A 24054-nucleotide genomic window follows, 5' to 3' on the forward strand; every position below is an offset into this window, starting at 1 on the left:
ACAGTGCCTCCTCTCCCTTCCACTGCAGTAATCCCTCTTATGAGGGTCTCCTTTGGGAGGAGTAAAGGAATACAACAGAGTAAGAAGGAATAGGACAGGATAGAGACATGTTTGAGTGGAGCTGTTTGATCATAAGTTTCATTCACATCTGGACAAATATAAAATTATAGAGGCACTCAGAAACAACTAGCAGAGCTGTATGAAGACTGCTTATTTCCGTAAGAGTCTGAGACCCATCTCCTGGAATTGGAGCATGAAGTGCTGCTGTAAATTACCCAGACTCTGAAGACGCCAGTGAACCATCAGCCCGCTGACAAAGTTATTTACTAACAACAGTTATTCTAAGAGGTGCGGTTATTACACCTGAGGTGCCGCCAGAAGACTGACGAACTGAACTGTTTGCCTTGTGCATAATTGCTAGTAATAGAGAACCTAAGTCAAAGACCGTAGTCAGTAACAACTGGGATGCAATTAAAAGTCCGTATGAAGCTCAAGTTAGAAAGAAGTCCAGCTTTGAGTACCCGAGTCAGACCTGTAAGTCCAACAATCAGCAAAGTACCCAAAAGGAGCCCCCACCACAGCCACCAAACCTGTGATTACTGGTAAAAAACACAGCATGTACAACAAACTAATAACTTACCAACAGCAGCAGAGACTTGCTCACTTTATCCTGCCCCACTGCCCCCAGTGTGAAAATAAATCATTTTATGTGATACTGGACAAGTACAATATTACAACAATTCAGTGCAATTTCTAAAAACTGGAGCAAGTACAATGCAAACAACCCATGCTCCTCATGCTCAGTCTGCCAACTCTATGGAATAGGACAATCCTGGATGGCAGCCCTTTCATTTGCTCCCACAGATTTTATTCTCTAGAAAAAAATCCTTTGAGAACTGACACACAGAGGAAGGCAGCTGAGGCTTTACTAGAGAAAAATCAGGACAAAATTCCATGAACAAAGTTGTCTCATAAAGCATATATAAATATGCCTTTAATGGAGTTTTTTCCTGTTACGCTAAAAAGCGAGTGGTTGTAGACCAAGTTCTCACACTTGGGCAGAAATCACGTAGCTTTGCTCAGAGGCTCTAAGCGCTGCCATAAACCACCAGCAAGTGTCAAAACAGCATAAAAATCTTGCCGGCTGCCTTCCCGGGATAGGGCGTGGTCCCATGAGCAGTCCATGTGCTGGATTCACTCCATTCAGTTAAAACACTGCCAGAATGAGCTGACCTCTTTCTGCAGGAGAAATCAACTCCATTTCTATCGAGGGCATTCCGCTGGAGGAAAAGCATGTACCTTTGACAGCCACCTCAGAAATAGTTCAAATGCATACATTTGCAGCAGACTACAGAAAGTTCATCTCGGAGACAACCATTCTGAGTTGGGGTTATATGCTGGGTTATACTACACGGGAAGGGGACAGACTTTGTCCCAGTCACCTGACATCATGACAGATGTTCAGCCACAAGAACACTTCCATGTCCAGCACTGAGGTTACATGACCCCATCCAGGTGCTCTGGGTCTTGGGCAGCAAACGCTAGAGCACTGCAAGAACCATCTTCTCCTTCTTCTTCCTCTTCCTCTTCTTCTCCTCAAAACGGTCAGTAGCATCAGCAAAAAATGTCACCTCATCCTTGGCCTCAATTTCCCTCTTCAGGTACTGGAGCCCTGCCATGTTGAATCCCAGCACATCCTGTAGAGACAGACCAGCACCACACTGTTGGGTACACCTCAAGGGGGTACATCACCTTGTCAGGGGGCAGAGGGTCCTACACTGGCCACCCTCTACTAGAAAATGATGAAAGGAAGACAATCCACAGATTTAAATAAAGCAACATTATTTAAATGTAAACTTCATCTGGGTAGGAGAACAATCAGTCCTGCGCTCTGTTCCCCACAGTTCTCTCTTAAGAGCAGCTATAATCCACTGTATTTTCTGAAGGACAAGTTGCTGGGAGGCACCAGAAGTTGCCTCTGGGAAGATGCACAGTCTGCATTATTTGAGAGACTAACAGCCCACAGAAAAGCCCAAGAGAAACAGAGTTTATTTACCTCCTACATATTTAGAAACTAGCAAGCCAAAGCCCAAATACATACATCAAAGAAAACCAAGAGTAAATGAGGGAGGTAGCATGAGCACGGGATCACCACTGGGTAGTGTCCCATCAGGAAGAGCATAAGGAAAAGGCAGCCTATTTGCATAGGAGGAAGGTGTAACGGGCTCAGACCCCCAACCAGCCTTCCCACTGGACACCACAGACAACACATGCTCCCAGACATTTGCCCATCCTGTTACTCCAGATCCTGGAAAAGGGGAGGCTGCAACACTCACCCGGGCCTCACTGACTCTGGAGATGGTAGTTTTCTTCAGATTTTCTATCACTGTCACCAGCATGTGGTTGCTTGTGATCTGCCCAAAATGTATCCTGGGAACAAAGCAGGCAGTGAGGTATTGCAGCATTGTTCTTAGAAACAGACAGCCCCTCTCCTGAGCCTCTGTATGTTCTGGACATAGGATTTTTCTTAAATTAGGTCTCCCCAGACTAGCCTTGTATACCAGACATGGGCAGATTTATCTGGAAAAGCTAGTGTCTGAAGCTTCTCTTTAACATGCAGTGGTTAAGGGGAAGGTCTCTCTGGGGTACCCTCTAAGGGCCTGGGCTCTACAATGTGCCAGTGAACGGTGCCATTTCAGCCTTGATGCAGGATCTTTCATACCAATGAGATTTGGGGGGCAAGGACCAGCAACCCCCTCTGGGCATGTCAACACTCTGCATCCAATCAGTGCATTCCCACACAACATCCACTGCGGGCTGCAGTGATCCTTATCTCCTGCGGAGATGACATCTTTATTCCCAAGGATGCTTCCCAAGAGCTTCAGAGCCAGAGACATATGAGAAAGCCCAAATTTTCCCCACACTCTTACGCTACACGCGTTCACGGCAAGCAACGTCATCTTTGCACCTCCAGGAGATGGGGTATATTCCCCAGCTCTGTGCTGTCCCAAAGCACTGCCTCACAGCACAGGCGCAAGGAGTACCTCTCTGTTCACATAACTAGCGCAAAGTGTGTTCATGACGTGCACCAGCACGAGGGGTCCAGAAGAACCAGCAGGCCAACTATTGACCAGAACCCTGTTAGGGCTTCCTCGGGTCCAGGTTCTGGACAGCAATAGCAGCTGAACTAAGACTAGCAGATCTGTCTGGGCAGATGAAAGACTCACTTGAGCAGGAAGAGGAGAGCTCGGCACAGGAGTTCAACTTCCGATCCCAGGTGAATATATTCATTGAAGAGCCTGAGCAGGTCAGGGACATAGGAGAACGGCAGCACCAGGAGAGACTCTTCCAGCTCACTGAGGAGAAAGCAAAGGGACAGAAGCATTAGTCTCAGTCACGGCACTGCTACAGATGAGCAGGAAACACTTCCGTATAGGAAGGCACTGGTACAAAAGTTGTGCTAAGCATTCATCACTGCTGGTCTGTGACTGCCCACAAAGCACAGTGCAGCTGCACAGACTGGAGCCCAGGCCAGCAGACATCTTCTGGCACAGGGAGCAGGCACACAGTCTTCCCTCCTCAGCATCCCCAAGCAGCTCTTCACATACGTGTGCATACACATACACAGGCTTCACCCAACACTCCCCATGGAAGGAACAATTTCCATTCCCCAATTCCATGCACGCTCCAAAAGAGGCTGCCAGGAACAGTAACTCCAGACTCCCCAGCACTGCCCAAACCCAGCACAAGACACTGTCCCAGGACCCTGCCAGTCCTGGGCCCAGAAATCCAATACTCAATCACAAACCTGTTCAGCAGTAAGGCTCTTGGGACTCACCTCGACTTGACCTTCTTGAAAACTTCTAGCACGTACGCAGAAGGCTGTAACAGAGGAAAGACACCAGCTCTGCATATGAAGAAACATTCCAATGCAAAGATGTGCCTTAAGGTCCATTTCACCCAGTTAAAAACACGCAATCACATCTCGTGAGGTGGACAGATCAAGCTGAATATAACAAAGAGGAAACCCCTTCAGCTTCAATCTGCTGCCTGTCTGGGAAGTTCTCCCTCCACAAAACATAAACCCAGCCTTCTCAGGATACTCTTAACTGGTGAACAATATTGTGAAAAGTCTAATTTATATTCAACCAGCTAAATTATCTCATATTCCGTTCAATGAATCTTGTACAAACTGGATAAAAAACTTGGTGAAACAGCCGAATACATACAAAACCTTACACAAACTCATCTCCCAAAGACTTAATTCCTGCTACTCCTGTTTATCTGCTGAAACTGTTTGGCAGATGCAAAGCACAGCTGGGAAGTCTCTCCCAAAAAAGAGGATAACAGACTGTCAATGCATAAAGTATTTTTGTTCATGGTCTGACACACTAAATGCTGATCGTGGTCATTTCACCATGTAACAGGCATGTAATAATGTGCCACTGTGTTTTTACTCAGCAGCCTAGCACTTGGGCATTCTTCAGGACCTTGGGAACAGGTTCAAATCCCTTCTCTGTACAGTGAGATTCAATCAAACATCACGCGCCTCCAAAGAAATTGCTAGCTGCTAAGCCATAGGATTTCATTCACGCCTGTTGCATCTATTCAACTTGCAATTAAATAGGCCTATATTCACAGAGGAAGGGAGAGAATGGCTCTGGCTAAGTGCTTACCGATGTCACGTGGCGGGGGGTACAGTGACAGGGGTTCTCAATTGCCCATTCCAGTGGATGCTCAGGTATTTTGTGTTAGATGGCACAGCTCCTCTGGAATATGCTATAGCATGGCAACTGCACCCTCCTGGCAGCAGGAAGATGTGCCCTTAGGCACAGGGAAGGTTTGAACTAGCTTTTGCATATCTTGGAGAATACCGTAAACCACTGGCTCATGATAAGGTACACGGTAAGGCCATGGCTACCATGGTTAAGCATAACCCTGATGGGGTTAACCTTTTGTAACACACATGCAAGATACAAAAAAAAGAACAACCAAACACAAAAAAAACAAACTGTGTTCACTTTGCGTAAGCAAAACTGCTCAGTTTTCATTTCAAGTTGAACCAAGTAGTCCCCCCTCCCCACAGCAACCCAGTATTTCGGCTCAGCCAGCAAATCAAAGAGTCCCACCCCAGTTGAGAATGGCCCACAGCCTATGGCATTCCACTTACTGTAATATTTCCATAGGCACGGAGGATGGGATTCACAGGAAAGGGAACCTGGAGACACAGAATGGGTTAGAATGAGGCAGATGTGTGTGTACAAATGCACATTCCCAGAGAAAACTTTAACCCACAGTAGAAGAGAGCTTTTATCAAGTGTCTTCCTGCAATTCCCACACCTCCACCCTCCCCAGAACATCACTGAAGGCCTCATTTGCAGACACTAGACAATCTCATTCTCAGAGGTACAGGACTAATAACTCCCAACATGTATGAATTTTCTTCCACTTCTTAATTGTCACTTTTTCCACTTATATCACAGCCCCTTATTTAGCAAGGAGTGTTGAGATGAAGGCAAAGAATAGGCTTTGAGATGAATTTGCAGCAGCATGCTTTCCCAGGGACAAAAGTTGCATCCTACTGTGACTTTAAACGTAAAGATTGTTAGAAAAAACACAACACTAACCATGCCCCAGGGCACAGTGCCATCTTGTTCTCCAAAAGATTTCAGCAAATCTTTGCTATGTCCAGCTGTCCCGATTTTATCTGCATGCTGAACCTTTCCACCCAGACGGCAGAGCTGGAAGGATACACCCACACACCTTGGGACTGGTACATTCCTGTCTTTTACCTCTTTTCCCGCAGCTTTGCATATGGCCTTGTGCTCCGTAAGTTTTGCCATCTCTTCTCTATACAGCTCAATAGCTTCCATGATCCGCTCAGCCTGCGCAGCACAAGAACGGCACATCAGTGACACCAGACAAGCCAAAACAAAGCTCAAGTCCAACTGGGCAAACGGAGGGGGAAGCAGGAGGGCTGACACGGACCATCACAGGACACCTCACTCAGAAAGGTGACCTCTACTCCAGACCGCACCACTACTCTGAGCACATCAATCATGAAGATATCAACCACCATCCACATTCTTCCCACTGCCCCGGGTCCTCTCTGCTGCGGCTTCAATTGTTGCCTTGATGTTGAACTACAGGCCAAGCAAGCAGTACCCCTTCAAGGCACAAGCCGTGGTCAGGCCATTTTTAGTTTTCAGACTGAGGATTTCCTCTGCGTTTACAAGAGCACCATCAGGCTGTTGAAATCTGCAGGCATGAAATTGCCCACCCTCACACCCTCCTGGTAGACCTCCCAGGTCAGGCACTGCAATAAATTTCCACCTGCCACAGACGCCCACAGGACAGCGCAGCCCTTTGGGAAGAGGCCTGATGCCCAGAGAACATCCAGCTGCCTTGTGCTCCTTTGGGCTGCAAACCCCAAAGGGCAAGAGCAGCCCTGTCTGTCCCATACAGGACAGGTAAAGAAATCTGCAGCCTGAATATCTACAGGAACCTCACACCTCATTCCCTGGAGAGATCTCCGGAGGAGACAATTCCTGGTGGGTGAGTCTCCAGAGTGACACCCCTCCCCGTTGGCCATGGAGCAGGACAGACTGCTCTTGCAGGAGAGACAATTCTGCCCTTATGCAACAGCACAGGTTACTCCTCCTCAAACTGATGCTCCACCCCTGTGACAGCCCCCCTCCTCGGGAGATTGATAAGGCACAAAGCAATGCTGGGGGACCCACACAATCTTACCGCTTTGATGGTTTCAATAGTCTTCTTTCCTGCCAGCCCTGTCTCTCCTTGCGTCTCTCCAGCCACCTACAAAATACAGAGTTTGCAGCTTCCTCCTTCAGCAGCTGAACAGCTGATGTAGGTAGGCGCCTCCTGTATCCTATCACACTCCATGCTAAGAAAAACCATCAGCCCCATACCCTAAACTGGTCCTTTATCTGGGGAAATACAGGATTTCCCAAGTGCACAGCACTTCCTCAGGAAGAGAGGCACCGTGCTAACACTGAGCTCTGGGAGGCAGATAAACACAGCTCTTGTTCTACCAAGAGACTGAGTAATCCGATCAGTGTCAAAACTACTGGCAACACAACGCAAGCATCTGAGCAAGAGGGATCAGGCTTCCCCACCCGTCCTGCACTACATGGACCTGGAAGTAGCTGTCAGAAGGCAGCCCAGCCTTGGTACAGAGCTGGTGTGGACGTGAGCTGGGGAGATAGGAAGGGCAACAGCACAGCTCAGCATCCACAGCTACCGTGTAGCAGTTTGGCCAGCTCCACAGAGTCTCCTGAAGTTGTCTGTAGGGGCAACCACAGCTTCAGCAGCACCTTCCCCCCTGCACCTCCCCAAAGCAAAAAAATTACCAGTCCTCTCTGACACCTCTTCTATGCCTCTTACAGAAATAGTTATTTCAGACTCTGTACAGTCAGACTGACACGCACTCAGATGGTGCAACTCACCACAGGCTGCTCTTCCTTTGCCACACTCTCTTCGTATTCAGCTTCTCGTTGCTACAGTGGATCAGAACACAACATATTAACACAGGTGAGCAGGCGGCAAGCAAGGGTACAAATCCCTTCCAGACTGGTTGAGCCAGGGAGCCTGCAGCTTTATGCAGCCCATTGCAAAACTAGGACAAATCAGCAAAGATCAACAATGCCAGTGCAAAATGCCCACTTGTCCCTGGTCCCAACCCCACAGAGAACTCTGGAATCCCCCAGACAGAAAGAAATCAAGGTCTCTGCTCTGGATGCAGGAACAGCGCTTAGACGGCCCACCACACTGAGACAGAGACAACAGCAATTCAGCACCAGACCTTCCACCTGGCACACAGCACAGAAGACAAGCCTAGAAAACACTCAGGGTTGTTCTAACCTGCAAGAGAAAAGAGCCTCCTGTCTGGCATCTCTCACTTGAATAGGGCCCCACCAGTGTGTAATTCACTACTGGTGTATTCATGCCCACCTTATTACTCAAATTTCACCCAAAACACACTTTCCTGGCATCTGGAAAAGGAGCTGTCTCTGTCTCTTCTTTTACCACCATCATTCCTGGCACACCAACTACTGGTGGTAGTTGCCTATCGGTCACCTCAGCTCTCTGCAAACAGGCTGGGACAAAAAAAAAACCAAACCCCAACACATTTATTGCAGGTTTCTCATGTACTACTGCTTCTGCACATGTTTCTACCTCCTTCCCCCACTGTAGTTTGAGAACTGCTTTAAAAAGGGGAGACAGAGCCAGACTCCTTTGACGGATATAGTGAAAAGACAAGAGTTCCAAATTGTTCCAAGGGAATTTCCAATTGGATACGTGTAACAAATGCGTCCGCCAACCCCAAGGGTGGTTCAGCACTGGAACGGATGCTCAGACAGCCTGGAAAATCTCCTTCCTTGGAAATGTTCATGTATCAATACAAGTCTCTTGAGCAGTCTGACACAGCTTTAAGGTTATCCCGCAGTGAGCAAGGGTTTAGGCTAGAGACCCCCCAAGTTTCCTTCCTATTGAAGTCCTTCTGTGAGTCTATGGTTCCTCACAATATGTGCTCAAATGGAATAGAAGGGATTTCTTCCAGCATCCCTGAGCTCCGGGGCCGGCTACTAAGATCGAATGGGCCTCTCACAGTTGGAAAAGGGGAAACCAAGACAAACTGCATTTAACAGGAGCAGTGCTCTCCATCACGCCCACAACAGCCACCTCCAAAGCACACTTGAGTTGAAAGAAGCACAAGAGAATATGAGAAGGTCAAAGACTGTAGCCAACAGACCTGTGGAAAACCACAACTACAGAGGAAAGCCTGGGAAGCAAGAGAGAAGCAAAGCAGAGAGCAAGTTAGCCAGGCATCTGCAATGCAGTACACACCGGCAAGCACCTGCAACATCTGCAGTGCTGTCTCCAGACAGCTCAGGGCAACAATCCCATCACGCAGAAGATGGCAGTCAGCCCTGGGCACCTCAACACCAGGCTGCGATTAGTAATGAGCAAGGCTGCCAAGTGTGGAGCCAGACTCTTCCACAGTGAAAAATGAGGAATCTGCCTGCTGGGGAGAAAACAGGTCTGGAAGTTGGCAGGAAGGATGCAACTCTCACCATCTCCCTTTCCTCTTCCAAAACAAGTGGCTCCCTCGTCCTTTCCCAGAGGCGCAGGGACTTGTCATGGGATGCTGACACCACGTAGTCTCCATTGGGACTAAGTGCCAAACACCACACCTCCTTGTGATGCCCCTGCATGGTAAACAGAAGAGGTAAGACATGACCATCCCCCACCTCGCAGCCCCTGAGGGAAGTGCTGCTCATGCAGGGATAATGCTTCCTTTCAACAGTCTCCAAAACTTCCTACCTCCAGCGTCTGGATGTGCTCAAATTTATCTGCATCCCACTGCTTAATCTTGCTGTCCTTCCCAGCTGTGAAGAAGAGATGGGATTTCGCCACGAACTGCAGATACATCACACTGGAAGGGAAAAAGGCTCAAATTCACCCACTTGGGGAACACTGCAGACCTCCCCCCACTCTACACTGGACAAAAGGGTTATTGCTGGATCACAACCCCTTGGAGATAAGATAGCCCACAGCCCAGAGATGCTGTAGGATTTGACTGACCTGTCATCATGGGCAAAGAGAGAGCGGTGACAGTCCCCGAAATCCAAGCCCCAAATCTTCACATTCCTGTCAGCAGAGCCAGTCGCAATTAGAGTCCCATCCTACACAGCAACAGAGAGGAGGGTGTGGGTAGCTGGCTGGCAGCCCCATGAGGAATTGCTGCTGAACCAGTGACTAAGCAGTGCTGGGTAGGCAGACACCTGGCTCCTGAAACATGCCCTCCTGATCCCTCCGCCTCCTCTTGCTTGTGGTACTGGCACAGCCCACTGACAGCACCCTGGCTCTTTTCTGAACCTCTGCAGGCATTTAAGATCTTAGCTGTATCTTGACATTTTTGGCTTGCAATGAGCCTCATTCCAAGGACACCCCAGAGCAAGATGCAGCCCAAAAATGAACAGGCATGAAGAGGCTGCTCCACCTCAGCACCTGCTCTCTGCTCCCACTGATGAAGAATTTGGGCTCCTCTCACACAGTTAGTAACTTTAGCAGAGAGCAGGCTGTACCTCTTAAGATGAGTGTAGGGGACCACCATAGCATTTCGATTTCCACTTGCTCACAAAATGCCCTGGTCAGTTCTGTCATGACCGCTACTCCGTGACCCCTCCCAGTGAGTGCAGGACAACGGGATAAGGAGAGGCTTGCTGTGTCCCATCAAGAAACTGCTAAGTCGGGAGCAAGGAGGTGACAAGAAAGCATTATCCTAGGGGCCTTGCTGCCAGCAGAGGTTCTCGCAGTCACCCGTATCACCACATTCCCACCTAACACACAGCCCTAATGATACTTACATAGGAGATGTCCATACACAGCACTGGCAGCTTGTGTCCATACAGAGAGAGGAAAAACTGAAGCAGAAGAAAGGTGTCTCCGTTAGACATGCTGGGTAGAGATGTGCGAAAACCTCAAACTCCAGGTTAGTTCTACTCTGCCTCAGGAGCTCTGTCTTTTTAGCACTGCCCCACTTTCACTCTTGCCCTGAACACTGCTGTTAGCAGCAGGGCCATGATGGCAGAACTGAGATGAGGGTGGAAGTACCCAAGCAAGCTGAGCTACCTCTGGTGCTATTCACCACCGCCTATGGCGTTCATCTCTGTTTCTCTTGCCTATCTGTCAGCGCTGGTCTGTCTTGTGTCATTCCCCAACATCCACGTGCTAATACACAACTCACAAAACCACCACGCACTGCTCACAAGGAAGATTCTCCTCCCCCAGGCTTTGCCTCTGCTATGCTCTATTTAATGCCATGTGTGATACATCCACCCCACCCTTACAGTGCCTCACAGCTCTGGAGTACCACTATGCCCGCAGGGTTGAGCATGAACCTCGCCCACCTGCAGGTTCACAACACTTTCCAGATGAAAAATGGATCTTCTCCCCAGTGTGGGCCAGCCATGGTTCTGTTGGGTTTGCTAGCAAACAGGCACCTGAAGTGGGATCCATGGTCTCTCTTTGATTCTTACTAGTGTCCCGCAATAAATAGACACTTTTCCTGTATTCCTGATCTTTCAGGCTGCAATTACATCACTCCTTGCACAGCCTCACAGCCCATTAGGTCACGCACCTTGAGCGTGTCAATGTAGAAAATCTTCACCGTGCAATCTAGTAAGGAGACAGCCAGCAGCTTCTGGTTGGGGCTGTACCGCACACAGAGAACATCTTCATCCAACTGCAAAATGCGCACATGTTTCATGGAGAGCCTAGCAACATAAAGAGGAAAAAAACAGTTGTTATCCCAAACAAACAAGTTGGGAAGAGGTATGAATGCTACTCCCACAATGCACCCTGGGAAAGAAAGTTAATTCTAACACGAGCATCTCATTCCTCATTATGACTTGAACAAGACAGGACTGGAAATAAGCATGGCACTGCAGGCTGATAAACTTCACTGCTAAATTTACTGCTTAATGATCTGGAGGCCCATCCTGTGATTAAAGGCTAAACTTACACAGAACCAAGGGATCAGAATACGGCAAGTGCCCTTCCCCAGCTAAGCTCAGACCTTCACAAAACAACACCGAGCTCACACTCTTCTCCACGTGTTCCACATACATGTCACGGGCACTTCTTACAGTGCACAGCAGAGGCCAAAGCATCCATCAACGACAATGGATACTGCAGCTGAATGTAGTCTAGAAAGGTTTATTTTCTTACCTTTTCTGAACACTGCTCTCATCCTTCACAAGCTCAAACTCCCAGAACTTGACACATTTATCAGCACCTCCTGTCACAAAGCCACGCTGCAGGGGAAAACAAAAAAAAAATTATTGTGAAACCAGTTTTGCTGTAACCCAGAGAAATTCTACAGCAAGGAATTGTCAACACACAAAGAGTTTTTTGAAATGTCCCACATTCCTACAGTATTAATGATTAAGTGGACACCACCAGGAGCACTTGCTCTGGTTGGAGCATGCATATGAGCAACAACCATTTCAAAAGCTCTGTCAGGGAGGTCTAAGACAAAGACTCCAAATGTAAATCAAGACACGGGCTGAAGCTTTGGGACTGAAAGCAGTCATCTCAGCTGTAGGTAATGATATGCTTGTGTTTTGTGGCGAAGGTGACACTCTCACCGTTATTGGATCACACACACCTTACCACCAACCCACAAGCACGGCCTTCTAAAGGAAGAACAGTTCAACATCATCCCTTTTACATTAAGGACAAGGGTAAAATCTGTCCCGTATGTTTTAATCTGTAGGATGAATGAATCTCAGGCAGGTTATTACTTGCTATGGTTTTGATTCCACTAAAAACCACTCCAGCTTCTAATGCAACATGACCATATAAGAAAAATAAGAAAAGCATACACAACAAACAGAAGAAAGTGGAAATTGATAGAAACCAATATGAACCTGAACTGTGGTAATGGAGAAAAACTGATACAAAGAGTAAAAGACAAACAGCTTTCTACAGCCAGGGTGGTTAGGCCAAATAGAGTGAGTGTGTGCATGTAAAATGGGAACATTAAAAAAAAAAAAAAAATCTTTTCAGTAGAACTGACCCATTTCTAGAAGGAAGTATGAGAACTATTAAACAGCAATGCTCAGTAAACATCGGTTCAGTAAACATTTTTCATCTGTTGTGCTCAGGGAAAAACGAGGTACCGTAATCACATTACAAGACAAATGATGAAAAACTGCTCCAAAAACTCACAAGGCTGTCAAAAAGCAGCTACCTATGTCAGACATTTATAAATCAATGGTTCAGATCCCCCGAATCCAAGACTTTTAGAGAGCAGAACGAGGTACTCTCTAAACTGTCCATGTCCATTCTCAGCAGCTTCGGAAATACCAGGGGAGATCCAGGAAGAAACTAACGGAACACCATAATTCAGACAGAGTAAACAGGCAGGCCTGGTAACTGTGAGCATGGTCAACAGAAGTAACAGGTAATTGCAGTTTCCATCAAACAAAGAAAGTGAACTGAATATGGAGAAAAAAGCTCATGGAAAATTAATTTGATGGGGATTATCCTTTTTCTTAAGATTAAAGCTGTAGTTGATAATAGTAACAGTGTTGCTCATGCAAGGCATGCCTCTTGGTCTTGTGTTACATTTTCATTACAAAACTAGGATAATATAGTTCAGTAGAGCACATACTCCATGGATTAAAGACCAGCTAAGAGGTTTTAAAGCTTAATTTTAAATGAGAAATACCTAATAACTTGACACCATGCTGCTTACAGATTTTATGGATTACTAGAAAAATAACCAATTAAATTTATCTATATAATGTCAGAGCTATTCAATCTATCTGAAAAAGAGTGCCCAAGCAGAACCAAAACATCAATTTATACATTAGAAAGCAAGGCTCTAAGCCCCACATATATACCTTCTGCGAAGCAATGCCCCAAAATGGGCTATGAGAGAGAGAGTGGATTATTATGTGAATACACATTATCACTGCAGAGCTGTCGCCAGAAGAGCTAATCAAGTACTTGGATGGATTCAAATCACTGGCGCATTTGGCACTGATATAATTCCTATCACACCGTGCACCCAGATCCTGGGGCCACCAGCAAAAAAAGACTACAGTAACTCAAAAAGTACCACAAGAACAACTAAGAGCCTGGAAAACACATCCTGCAGGGACAGGAGAAGTTCAGCCTAATGACCATCCGATAGATGGGGAGGGTGATTTGGTCACTCAAGAAGAGTGCAACACAAAGAAAAAACATCACTATGTTAACGAGATCTTTAATCCAGCAGACAAGCAGCAAATTTAACAAGGAGGATTATCAGCCACTGCAGCAGGTTATAAGGGGCTGAAGCTCTCCACAGCCGGAACACATCCACAAGGTATGTATTGCAGCACACACGGACTCCACCAGGGAAGTCTGAGTGTTCTCAATCATGCAAAAGCCAGATGAGGTGATGAGGATGGCCCCACTCAGCCCAAAGACTCATTGCCATGTGCCACACAACTAGAGAGATTATTCATCAAACTGTGCATGTACCCACATCTGAAGTTCTTAGATACTACCAGCTGCATCCTCCACCTCCCAGGATGAGGGGCTCCCATGCTCCCATCAGTAGTGCAAACACAGCGCTATAGGAAGAAGCTACAAGAAAAGATGTGCAACAGATGATACTTAGAAGGGTGGCTGAGTTACCTGATCTGGTGAAAGAGCAATGGACCACACCGCCCCGTCATGAGCATTAAGTGCCTCCATCAGACTCCCAGAAGCCAGGTCATACAGCTGCAGCTTCCCTGTCTGCAGAGAGAGACACATCACAGAGGACAAATCAGCCTCTCCACCTTCATGACACACGATAGCTCCTAGCCGGAGAGCACCCCTGCCACCCATCTCCTGAACAGCCAGCTTCATTAGATGGCTGTTACATACAGGCAGCCAAACTCCTATTCTCCATCAGGGACGTCCCAAAGCTCTCCCCAGCTGTCCAGCTTAAGCCATAGGAGCTACATAAAGAGTCTGGGAACAGAGCAGAACCTGACTGTCAGAGAGGTTTTTACGCCTAAAACAGAGTGCTCCAGATCAGGAAACGCAATGCATTTTCTGTAAGGCTGCCTTAATGACATTTTCAGAACATTTCCAGACCTGAGCAGTCTGGTGTGCAGACGCGACACTATTTACCTTGGTGCCAACGATGACCTGCCGATCTCCTGGGACAAAGAGCGAGCAGAGTGCGTACTCACAGTCCATTGTCCGGATGCACTGCAAGGTTGATCTGTGGACAAAGGCAGAGCCCAAAACCTCTTATCACACACAAAATCTGGCCCGCTAAGTGAGACATGCTCCACAGTGACCTCTGCCCACAGCTGTCTTTTCAGCTGGGGCCAGAAGATACTCCACCACCATCCTATGCTATCTAGCATTACTGCTAAGAACATTTTCCACAAAAACATGCAGTTACATAGTTCGCCATCGTGACTTATTGCTGTTATGAGCAAGGACAAGAGTTCCTGTTCTCCAACAGCAATTCCTGTCATTCAGGAGAGGAGGGAGGAGTATAAGATAGCACACAGAAAAACAGAAACAGAGCTTGAAATCGGCACCACTCAGGAAACACTGGGACAACGCTCTAGATCAAAACAGCAACCTAACTCAGTCTAATACTAGATCCTTCAGATAAGATGCCAAGAAACCCACATGTTCCCTAAAAAACAGGCAGTAGCTAGTTTAGGGTAACAGTTAGTACCTCCTATTAAATAGGAAAAAAACCCCAACAAAATACAGTCTATACTAGACTGCTATGGACCTTTGTGTTTAGAGATTTGCCTTTCCACACCTGCCACTAAACTTAGCCTCAGTGCTCCTTTACAGCATCAAACTCCACGAGTTAATTATGCAGTTTTAGCTCTACAGCATCTCAGTCTCCCTAACAAGAAAAGAAGTCTAACAGTTTTCTATTTACTTCCTTTACTTCATCCACTATTTTATATTTCTCCATCATGCCCATTTCCTTATCACTGCCTCTCTGAACACAGCATCCCTGAGTTCTGGGAGAACACAGGGCAGAGGGGACTGACACAAATGGGCTGTGTACCTGTTCCAAATCTTTACAGACTCTGCAGCTGCTGAGAGAATGGCAATGTTGTCAGAGCTAAAAGCCAACGTCCTGACATCACTGCGGTGGCCTCCAATGGTTATCTTGGATGCACAGACAGCCTGTGGGACTTGTGCTGACAGGTTCAGGTTGTACGACTCAATGATGTTGTTCTGGAGCAGCAGTACAATCTTCAGCTCTCCTTTTGGAGAGAGAATCAAGTCAAATGACCTGTTTGATCAGACAAAATCAGAGCTGTACACAGGGGCAATAAGACAAAATGTAGGAGGGATCAAATATCAAGAACAACTGAGAAAGAGGAATATAGACAGAGGTATGCCACAAGCAAGTGCAAACTAAGCCACAGAGGTGTGCACAAAAGGGACCACTTATGGAAGAGGTGTGAATGGACTGGAGATCATGGTAGGCCTCTCCCCAGCTCCCAGCTGAACAGATGTCGAGGGGGAAAATTCTTCTATCTCTCCCCATATTGAGCTGTGCAGAGCTCTCCCCAAATAGCTGCACACCACAGCTCAGCCTCTACAACAGGCTTTCCACTCACTTGATTTTAGAAGAAGCTCTGATGCTAGTGACCCGCTGAATCTCCTCCTGCAGGCTCAGCTCCACATTCCTTTCAGAATCCTCTTCAGAGTTCTGTCTAGAAATGTCAGATAATGGAGGAGAGTCAAATAACCCAGCACAGCCAAAACAAACTAACACAGGGACAGAGAATAACATAAGAAAACCACTTAGCCTGCTGAAAACAACTGCCCTCTTACCCAGCAGTTTTAACTACATTTAAGAACAGGGTGAGACAGTGAAGTTCATGTTGGTATGTAGACTACTAAAGAGACAAGCTGTCCTAAAAAAGGCAACCTCCTCTGGAGCCAAAGCACTTGAACAAGAAAGATGGACACAAAACAGGCAACAGAAAGCTGTGTTTGAGTGGGAAATCAGCTTCTATTCATCTCCTACCACTCACCAAAAGTCCTCAGCCATTGCCAAAACGCATCTCCAGATTCATGTGCCCTGTGCATCAGTTTCTATCCCGGAGCCAGACCTCTCCCTAAGGGCTGTTGTGAGGCACCTGTTAAGTGCCAGGATACTTAACACAAAGTAAACATTAATAAAGCTCTCACCTGTATCTCTGCCTGCTGTAAAACAGGAGATGAGGTATCAGAGTCACTCTGACTTCTCAGATGAAACTCTCATTCCTGTATGTCCTATCAAGGACTTTATCTGATGCACCAAGCAGTGTAAATATGAATGTCAGGTAGAAGTGAGCAGCTCTGAAAAACCCATTTTATGTCCATTCCTTTGCACACATTAGCTTTTTTTGCAGGAGGAAGACTCAGAAAGAAGTCTCTTAGTCTCTGGGAGCAGTGTTGCTCAGACAAGCACCAAGGATGCACAGGAACAGTAACCCCAAAATACAACAGAGACAGAATGACCAGTAGCTTGGAGTTCAACTGCTGTGTCATGCTGCTGAAGGGCTTTTCTAACAGTTCTCTGAACACAGGCAGCATCCAAATACATCCAAAAGACTGCTTACTTGGCTTTTTTCTTTGCTTTCTTAATTTTCTTCTCCAATTTCTTTTGGACTTCCTCTTCGGAAAGGACAGAGAACACTTCCAGAACAGCATCTGTTCCCTAGAGACAGAGCAAACAAAGTCAAAGGCACGCAAAGCCCTGGCTGGCCCTTACAGAAATTACCCAAGGTCTCTAACAGCCTCCTCTACAGCTCAACAGCAGAGCCCCCCATTACTTACATGGCAGGCCAAAATCTTGCCCGTTCGGTCTGTGGCAAGAGTAACTATTCGGTCTCTCCCTTCCCGCATGATGGATCCAACTTTGCTGCACTTTACAAGGCGCTATAGGGAAAGAAGGAGAAGAACTTTGGTCTGAAAGGTCAAGTGATCTTCTCAAGCAAACTCAGAAACGTACTGGCAAGGGAAGTCAAGAGAAGAGGGGGAAATGAACCTACAGGGTCCTGGTAGAACAGCTAGCAAGGATAATCTAGGGACAGAACAAGCATTTCTGTGAGCTACAGGCTTATCTCATTATGTTTTGTTGCATTTTAGCTGAAAATAATCATTGACAGTCTCAGTGGAAGAATAACTTAACTTTATTGGCAAACCATAGCCATTTAAGAGACAGCTGAATTTTTATGCTACAAAGGCAGCAGAGCTCAGTTCCTCTGTCAGAAGAGGCAGAGAACGAGAGAACAGAGACTCTTAAATAGGTGGTTGAAGGAATCCTCCGGAGAGGAAGTTGGAAGTATTTAACCACAAGCAGTCTGAAATCTGAGGAGAACCCCAGAAAGTTCCACCGGAAAAAGAAATTCAGTAAAGTCTCCGCCAGCAGCACAAGTGGGAACAGCTTTCCACAATTGAATCTCACACCATATTTCGTTATGGTTACTCTGACCTCTCAGCTTCTGCTACTGACCTGCAAAGCTGGGCATCAGCACAGAACCCAGCAGCTGCCAACCAGCTAGTAACTATTTTATTCCCGTGTTGTTCAATGAAAGATCTCTGTTAGCACTGTCAAACTTTAAACACTTGCTAGTTCCCCCCAAACAGAAGGCAAAGAAAAAGCTTTCAGTGGACAGCAGCATGTGTATGCGTTTTGCCACACATACTTCTGCTGATGTTCTGCAGGTAGATGGGGCAGCAACTGCTGCCGAGAAAGATGTTATGAAGCAAGACAAGAATTACCACATTTTCCCTAACGGGCTAGATATGACACTCAGGGTATAAACTCAATACAGAGAAGCAATGTGTAAGCGACCTGCAAACTCCTGCTGGCTCTGCAAGTAGCACCATGCAAATGGGGTTAGATACACCATCCCACAGACAGCGTAGAAAACCGAGCTTACTTCCTCGGGACGCTCATCCAACTCTAGGGTCTCATCCTCTTCAATGTTTTCTTCTGCTCCAGGTGAAGATCCTTTACTTTTCTTGGATTCTGGCTCATCAGGGTCTTTTACCTGTTCATGGACAAAAAAAACCATAAGGAATACCTTAAACCACAAGAGCTACGGTGTTCTGGTTCCTGTCTCACACTTCACTTCCCCGGAGGAACAAGTGGTTAGTGTACACTGCAACAAAGGAGTGGCCTACAGCATGCCTGTAGGCACCAAACACTCCATGTCCTCCCCTGCTTATCATCTACCCACAAGACTGTCTTCTCTAGCCATAAGCCAGAAGGCAGGAAGATCTGACACACTCCGGAAACCTTGTTCTGGAAGGGCTCGCAGCTTCACTTGAAAGCTCAGAACACAGAAAACAGCAAAGTCTATCCCAAGAGCAGCTTCTGGACCCCTCAGACAGCAAAGACATTGCTTTGGCTATTTCCCAGAACATCAATCAGATTTAACGTGTTCCAGACCCACCTTAGTCCAAAGACAAGCAGCTGGACAAGACTGTGAGGGGTTACAGAGGGAATATCTTACCTCCTGGATGTAAGTGATATCCCACACCCTCAGCTCACTGTCAGCACTCCCAGTGATCAGGCGCTTCTCTTCGGATATCAAAGCCATCCCCCAAACCTGTCCAGAGGCACAATGTGAGGAATTGGTTTATGGGTCCTTTAACTGTCATAACAACAGCAGAGCATCTTTAATTCATTTATTTAAATGGCAACCAAAAAGAGACTGGATCTAGCCGGGACCTCCTCTGGGGACATCTGTATTGAAATTGTCACCCACTGCATGTTGATGACAGCTCCTGGGAAGTTTGGAAGTTTCTCATTTGCTCATCTCTAAAGCCTAATGACAAGCAAAATATACCACAGTGCCAGTTTACAACTCCCAAGAGCAGGGAAAGCACTGAGTGAGCCATGACATGTAATCCAAAGTTCCTCCACCCCAACAGCTCCCCACACATCCTCTTTACCTCAGTACGGTGTCCAACCAGAGTTTTGAAGCAGTGCTGGGTGCCCAGATCCCACCATTTCACCAATGTGTCTTTGCCGCTGGAACAAAGAAGAAAAACTCAAGACATAAGGAAAGACTGCCAGAGCTCATGTGCTTAGAAAGTGGTAGAAATACAAAAAATCTAAAACATGCCACAACATATCACAGAGCAGCTGCTCAGACATTGAATTTCGCAAGCTGTGCAAGGACAAAGTATAGCAATACAAAGGTGCTGCAAAAAGGTATCTAGGAAGTCATTGAAAAGTGCATCCTCCTCTCGATTCAGCTGCAAGCCCCGGAGTCACACAGCCTCCTTTTTCACTTATTTAGGGTGAGAACAATAAGCGCAAAGCGCTGATCAATTCTAAAGCTGCCTTTAAAACCCCTCTCTCCACATTCTCAACCTGTGCCATGCCTGTGCATTGACCAGGCTACAAGAAAAGCAGATGCCTTCATTTTGAGCAGTGATTTGGAGCTGCTCCTCCTAACAGAGAATTACAGCTGTTTCAGTCCTTATAAGCCCCCGTAAAATTAGACCTCCTCGAAAACACATTTCTGGCTATATTATGCTACCCCAATACTACAAGAGCACCTGAGAAAAGTAATTTGAACATTTATACAGATTCTTTCAGTACACCCTACAACAATTAATACTTTTTTTATTTTCGGCAACTTTGTTAGAGCCTGTTTTCCTCAATAAGTTTCAACTAAATCAAAATATAAAACTTTCTGTTCCATTATTAAGCTCCCTCAGGACAAAAAAATTCTGATTACAAGTGATACTTATTGTTAATCCATCTCTTTTGTTACATAGGATCCAAAAGTACTTGTAAATTGGACATATGAAAATATCACAAAAAAATTCTGTACACAAAGGGCTGCAGTTAGCTGCTTGGGCAAAAAAACAATCTAAAGTAAGAAGCAAAACTTTGCATCTCCAGAAAAACAGGATAACATCTCTACTCTGTTAATAAAAAAAAAAAATAGAGAGGAATACTTTATCTCAATTTAGCTACTGAGAGAATTAAGAAGCATTTCTGAAGTTGACCTGCAAAGACTTGAAATTGCATTAAGAAACAAGCATCATCTACCAATCCAACAAAATACTTTTTCCATTGAAACAACAAAAAAAGCACAAGAAACTTGTTATAATTTTACACTGAACTGATTGTATGCACTTTTTTATTACGCTATTAGATGACATTAATAAATAAAAAATTATTGACAGATATTTGAGCAAGAGTATCTTCTGTCAACCGTTTATTATTAAAGGAATACAGTCAACTAGCAACTTGTGTTGAATAACTAAAAACCAACTCAAAAAAAAACTATCATCTTTTAATTAATGCCTGTAACTATGGCCTACTAGGAGGCAATTTTTCCGTCACATTGCTGTGCGAATTAAACATACAGAAGGTAAGTCTGCTTAATTCTTCAAGATAAACAACAAAAATGGTTACATACATAACGAACATATCACTATTCTTTGTTACAATAATTCTAAGTTGCTATATTTACCAGCAAGTTAAACCCTTTTCCAAACACTATTTTTCAGGATAGCCATTTCAGTTCCGCTTAACACATTTGGATTCAGGCACCGGACTTTCGAAATACGCGGACATGACAAAATCATATTCCAAGATGCCGGTGGGTCCGAGATACCGCGAGTCAAGAAGGAAAATACAAACAGCTGTAGCACTTATGTCTAAATTGCAAGTAAAAACACGGCTACTTTCCTGATCGACCACTACACCTAGCCTGGCTCACCTGGTGACCAACAGGTTCTTCTCCTTCAAGAAAAGGACCTGAGTGACAGCATCCTTGTGTCCTCTCAGCCGGTACAGACCGCTCTCATTGATGACATCCCACACGATAACATCTGTATCCTGGAACAGACAGAGTGTCTCCAAGGGACTGGCATTTGTCTCTGCAAAATGTCTACCTCTGCTATGAAGCGGAAAAGGTTTCCTAAGAGCAAGCTTTCTCACTCTGAATTTGAATGTTAGGGATAATTAATGCAAAAGACATTCCTTCCCCCGGGGAGCATTCAGACCAACAGATGCACCTCTGCCCTGCCTTTTGCTATTCCTGACCTCACAAGCTTCTTCACCTTTAACAGCTCTTCTAGTAGCCCACTCCTGCCCTGCAGTCCCCGCTGTTCTCCCAGCCCTGGGCTCCCCAACTCCATCGCTGTCTTGCAACCCTAACTCCTCTCATTGCACGTAAAATACCAAACATTTTAGTGTAGGTCAGCCTTCTCCATCACAGCATCTCTATGAAAGGGCTGTCCTCCAGATGTGCAACCCTCACCTTTGAGCCAGACACCAGCCGGCCACCCAGATGATCATACTGCAGGGCTGTAACTGCAGCCTTGTGTCCATTGAAAGTGATATTCGCTTCTCCACTTAGGAGGTTGAAGACTCGGATTGATCCATCTTCATATCCAACAGCCAAGTGCAACCCATCTGGAGAGGGGCAGAGGCAACTGACCTCCTGCTTGAGACCCTTAAGGATAAGGACCTGCAATTTTTAGGAAAGAAAAAACATACAATGCTGCTAAACGGCATGTCAGAAGGGAAGCCCAGTTCCACAGCCGAAGCACAAAATCCACAACATCCCTGTTTCATCCCAGAACTTTCACACAGCGCTGCTGCTGGTCGCCAGCTAAACAGGGAACAGCTTTCCAATCACCGTGGCAGCACTTATTCTTCCCCAACTGAGGTACCAAAGGCAACTCTCAAAGGATCAACACTGAGATTCAGCCAGGGCGCACCCAGAGCTGCCGACTCGCACCAGGAGCAAACTTCAAGGCGTGCTCAGACTACAGAAAAGGGGGGAAGCTGCAGAGGTGACACTTCCCTTAAAACGTAGCCCACTAACACAAACGGATTTGCTTCAGACGGTCCAAAAGCGCCGCACGCTACATCCCCCCCCCCTCCAGCTCCTCACCAGCCCCATCCGCGCCCCGCCACCGCAGCCCCCAGGGAGGGCCCCGCTCTCACCTTCTCTCCTTTCCGCGTGTCCCACACGAAGACGTGCTCGCAGGCCGGCACGGCCACGCAGCGGCCCCGCTCGCCGCGCAGCGCCACGAAGGCCGCGTTACCCCTGGCGCTGGCCACCAGCCCGAAGAGCGCGGCCGGCCCGTACCGCAGGTACTGCCGGGTGAGGCCCATGGCAGCGCCGAGAGGAGAGCCGGGCTGCGGGGGGGAGGCGCTGAGGAAAACCCGTCTCGCCCCGACCGGCCGTTGCAACCGGCCGCCACACGTGCCGAGCGCCTGCCCCCTCACCCGCCGAGGCCGGAAGTGTGTCGGAGCGGGCGGAGACAGCCCTGGCCGGAAGTGAGGCTGTGAAGCCGGCGGCCGGGCAGCTCGGGGTCGGGCAACCCGGGGCGGGGCGGGGCTACTCCCGGAAGCGGAAACGCTCGGCGGCCGCCCCGCTTTTCTGGGTGATGTCGCCAAACGGGCGCCGACCGAGACCCTCTGGCCGGGCGGGGCTGGCAGCGGCGGCGCGGCCTGCCCGTGAGTTGCTGGGCGGTTCCGCGCTGATAGGGGCCGGGTGGAGTTGGGGCGGGGAGGGGAAAGGGAGCCGCTGACCGCTCGCCGGCATCGCTCCCGGCGGTGCAGGTTACCGGTAGCCCGGTGCGGGCGGTGGGTTGCAAGAGGCGGGAGAGACAGCGCCCTCCTCCCGGGCAGGGGCACGGCACCCCGCCCGCGGGCTTTGGGCGCCTCGACTGCCGCTCGCTGCGCTTCGTTCCGCGTCCCGAGCCTGTCATCCCCGTAGGGCCGCCCCTGGCGCGGGAAGCCCCTGGGCAACAAACGGGGTGGGGCGGAATATCCAGGAGGAGCCTCTGTGCACCCCTTCTCTGCCGTCTGCCGCTCGCCCTCGTACTGAGGCCCCTGGGTTTGGCTGTTCGTCGGAGGGAAGACACCGCTGTAGATGCGCTTTTGGCTGGAGCCGCTCGAGCTGCTCTCACCTCCTTGTTCATTGCTTTTCTGCCAGCTCTTCGTGGCAAAATTCTTATTTAGATGCTCTTATGGCCGTCTTTGTCCTACTTTATCACCCCTCAGTTTGAGTTTGGATGTTTGGGTGTTGTTTTTTTTTTTTCCTGGCTGATGAGTATACTTCATGATTCACGTTTCAGAGTTACCGTTTGTGGATGCTATCTTTTCAAAATTATTATCAATTATGAACCTGTGAAAAAGGTTAAATAGTAGGTGTGTCAGCAGCAAACTGAAGTTACTTATGTGAGTGCATTTGTGCTAGCTTAATTCACTAGTATGGTTTAGTACTTACAATAAAAATGTAGCCTAGCTGTTACGTGCTGGCAATTGAACAGTATGTTTCAGCGAGTTTGAGTCTTAATCTAGCAACCAGTGTCATCTCAGCCTTTTTTTTAAAAAAAAAAAAAGTCAGATGGCAGAGTTCATTCAAATTTACAACTTTAATCTCTTTCTTGCAAAACCTATTTGAGTGAAGGGATTTTGTGCCTAAGTGCATGACTGTAAGAACTAAGCAACTGTACGTCTTA

The 24054-nt window shown here is 47.2% G+C and overlaps 1 protein-coding gene across 4 annotated transcripts; it reads right to left on the reverse strand.

Moving 5' to 3' along the window:
• Window positions 1-908: 908 nt before the first annotated feature.
• On the reverse strand, window positions 909-22969 carry WDR3 (WD repeat domain 3). 4 transcript variants are annotated; one of them, XM_075165900.1, is made up of 26 exons: window positions 22529-22969; window positions 21837-22046; window positions 21294-21412; window positions 19507-19585; window positions 19065-19160; window positions 18489-18599; window positions 17380-17481; window positions 17163-17260; window positions 16173-16268; window positions 15611-15841; window positions 14698-14791; window positions 14215-14316; window positions 11755-11840; window positions 11165-11300; window positions 10392-10448; window positions 9607-9707; window positions 9346-9457; window positions 9096-9230; window positions 7467-7517; window positions 6751-6816; window positions 5793-5885; window positions 5171-5218; window positions 3839-3882; window positions 3228-3356; window positions 2337-2430; window positions 909-1697 (listed from the first exon to the last, which is right to left on the reverse strand). In XM_075165900.1, the coding sequence occupies exons 1-26, from the start codon at window positions 22697-22699 to the stop codon at window positions 1542-1544; spliced, it is 2817 nt and encodes a 938-aa protein (XP_075022001.1). In that variant the 5' UTR covers window positions 22700-22969; the 3' UTR covers window positions 909-1541. The 4 variants fall into 4 exon arrangements, with proteins under 4 accessions (XP_075022001.1, XP_075021991.1, XP_075022010.1 ...); XM_075165890.1 differs by having other exon boundaries at window positions 1213-1697; window positions 5628-5885; window positions 22529-22951; XM_075165909.1 differs by lacking the exons at window positions 909-1697; window positions 2337-2430; window positions 3228-3356; window positions 3839-3882 and adding an exon at window positions 3896-4006 and having other exon boundaries at window positions 5628-5885.
• Between the last annotated feature and the right edge of the window lie 1085 nt (window positions 22970-24054).

The sequence above is a fragment of the Calonectris borealis genome, chromosome 1 (genome assembly GCF_964195595.1).
Source record: "Calonectris borealis chromosome 1, bCalBor7.hap1.2, whole genome shotgun sequence".
NCBI classification, from domain to species: domain Eukaryota; kingdom Metazoa; phylum Chordata; class Aves; order Procellariiformes; family Procellariidae; genus Calonectris; species Calonectris borealis.

Coding starts and splice junctions, on each gene's coding strand:
- WDR3 (XM_075165890.1), bottom strand. CDS start 22,699: ATGGGCCTCACCCGGCAGTACCTGCGGTACGGGCCGGCCGCGCTCTTC. Junction 17,482..18,488: donor TGGATGAGCGTCCCGAGGAA/GTAAGCTCGGTT, acceptor CTTTCCCTATAG/CGCCTTGTAAAGTGCAGCAA. Junction 7,518..9,095: donor TGGAAGAGGAAAGGGAGATG/GTGAGAGTTGCA, acceptor GATCCACTGTAG/CAACGAGAAGCTGAATACGA.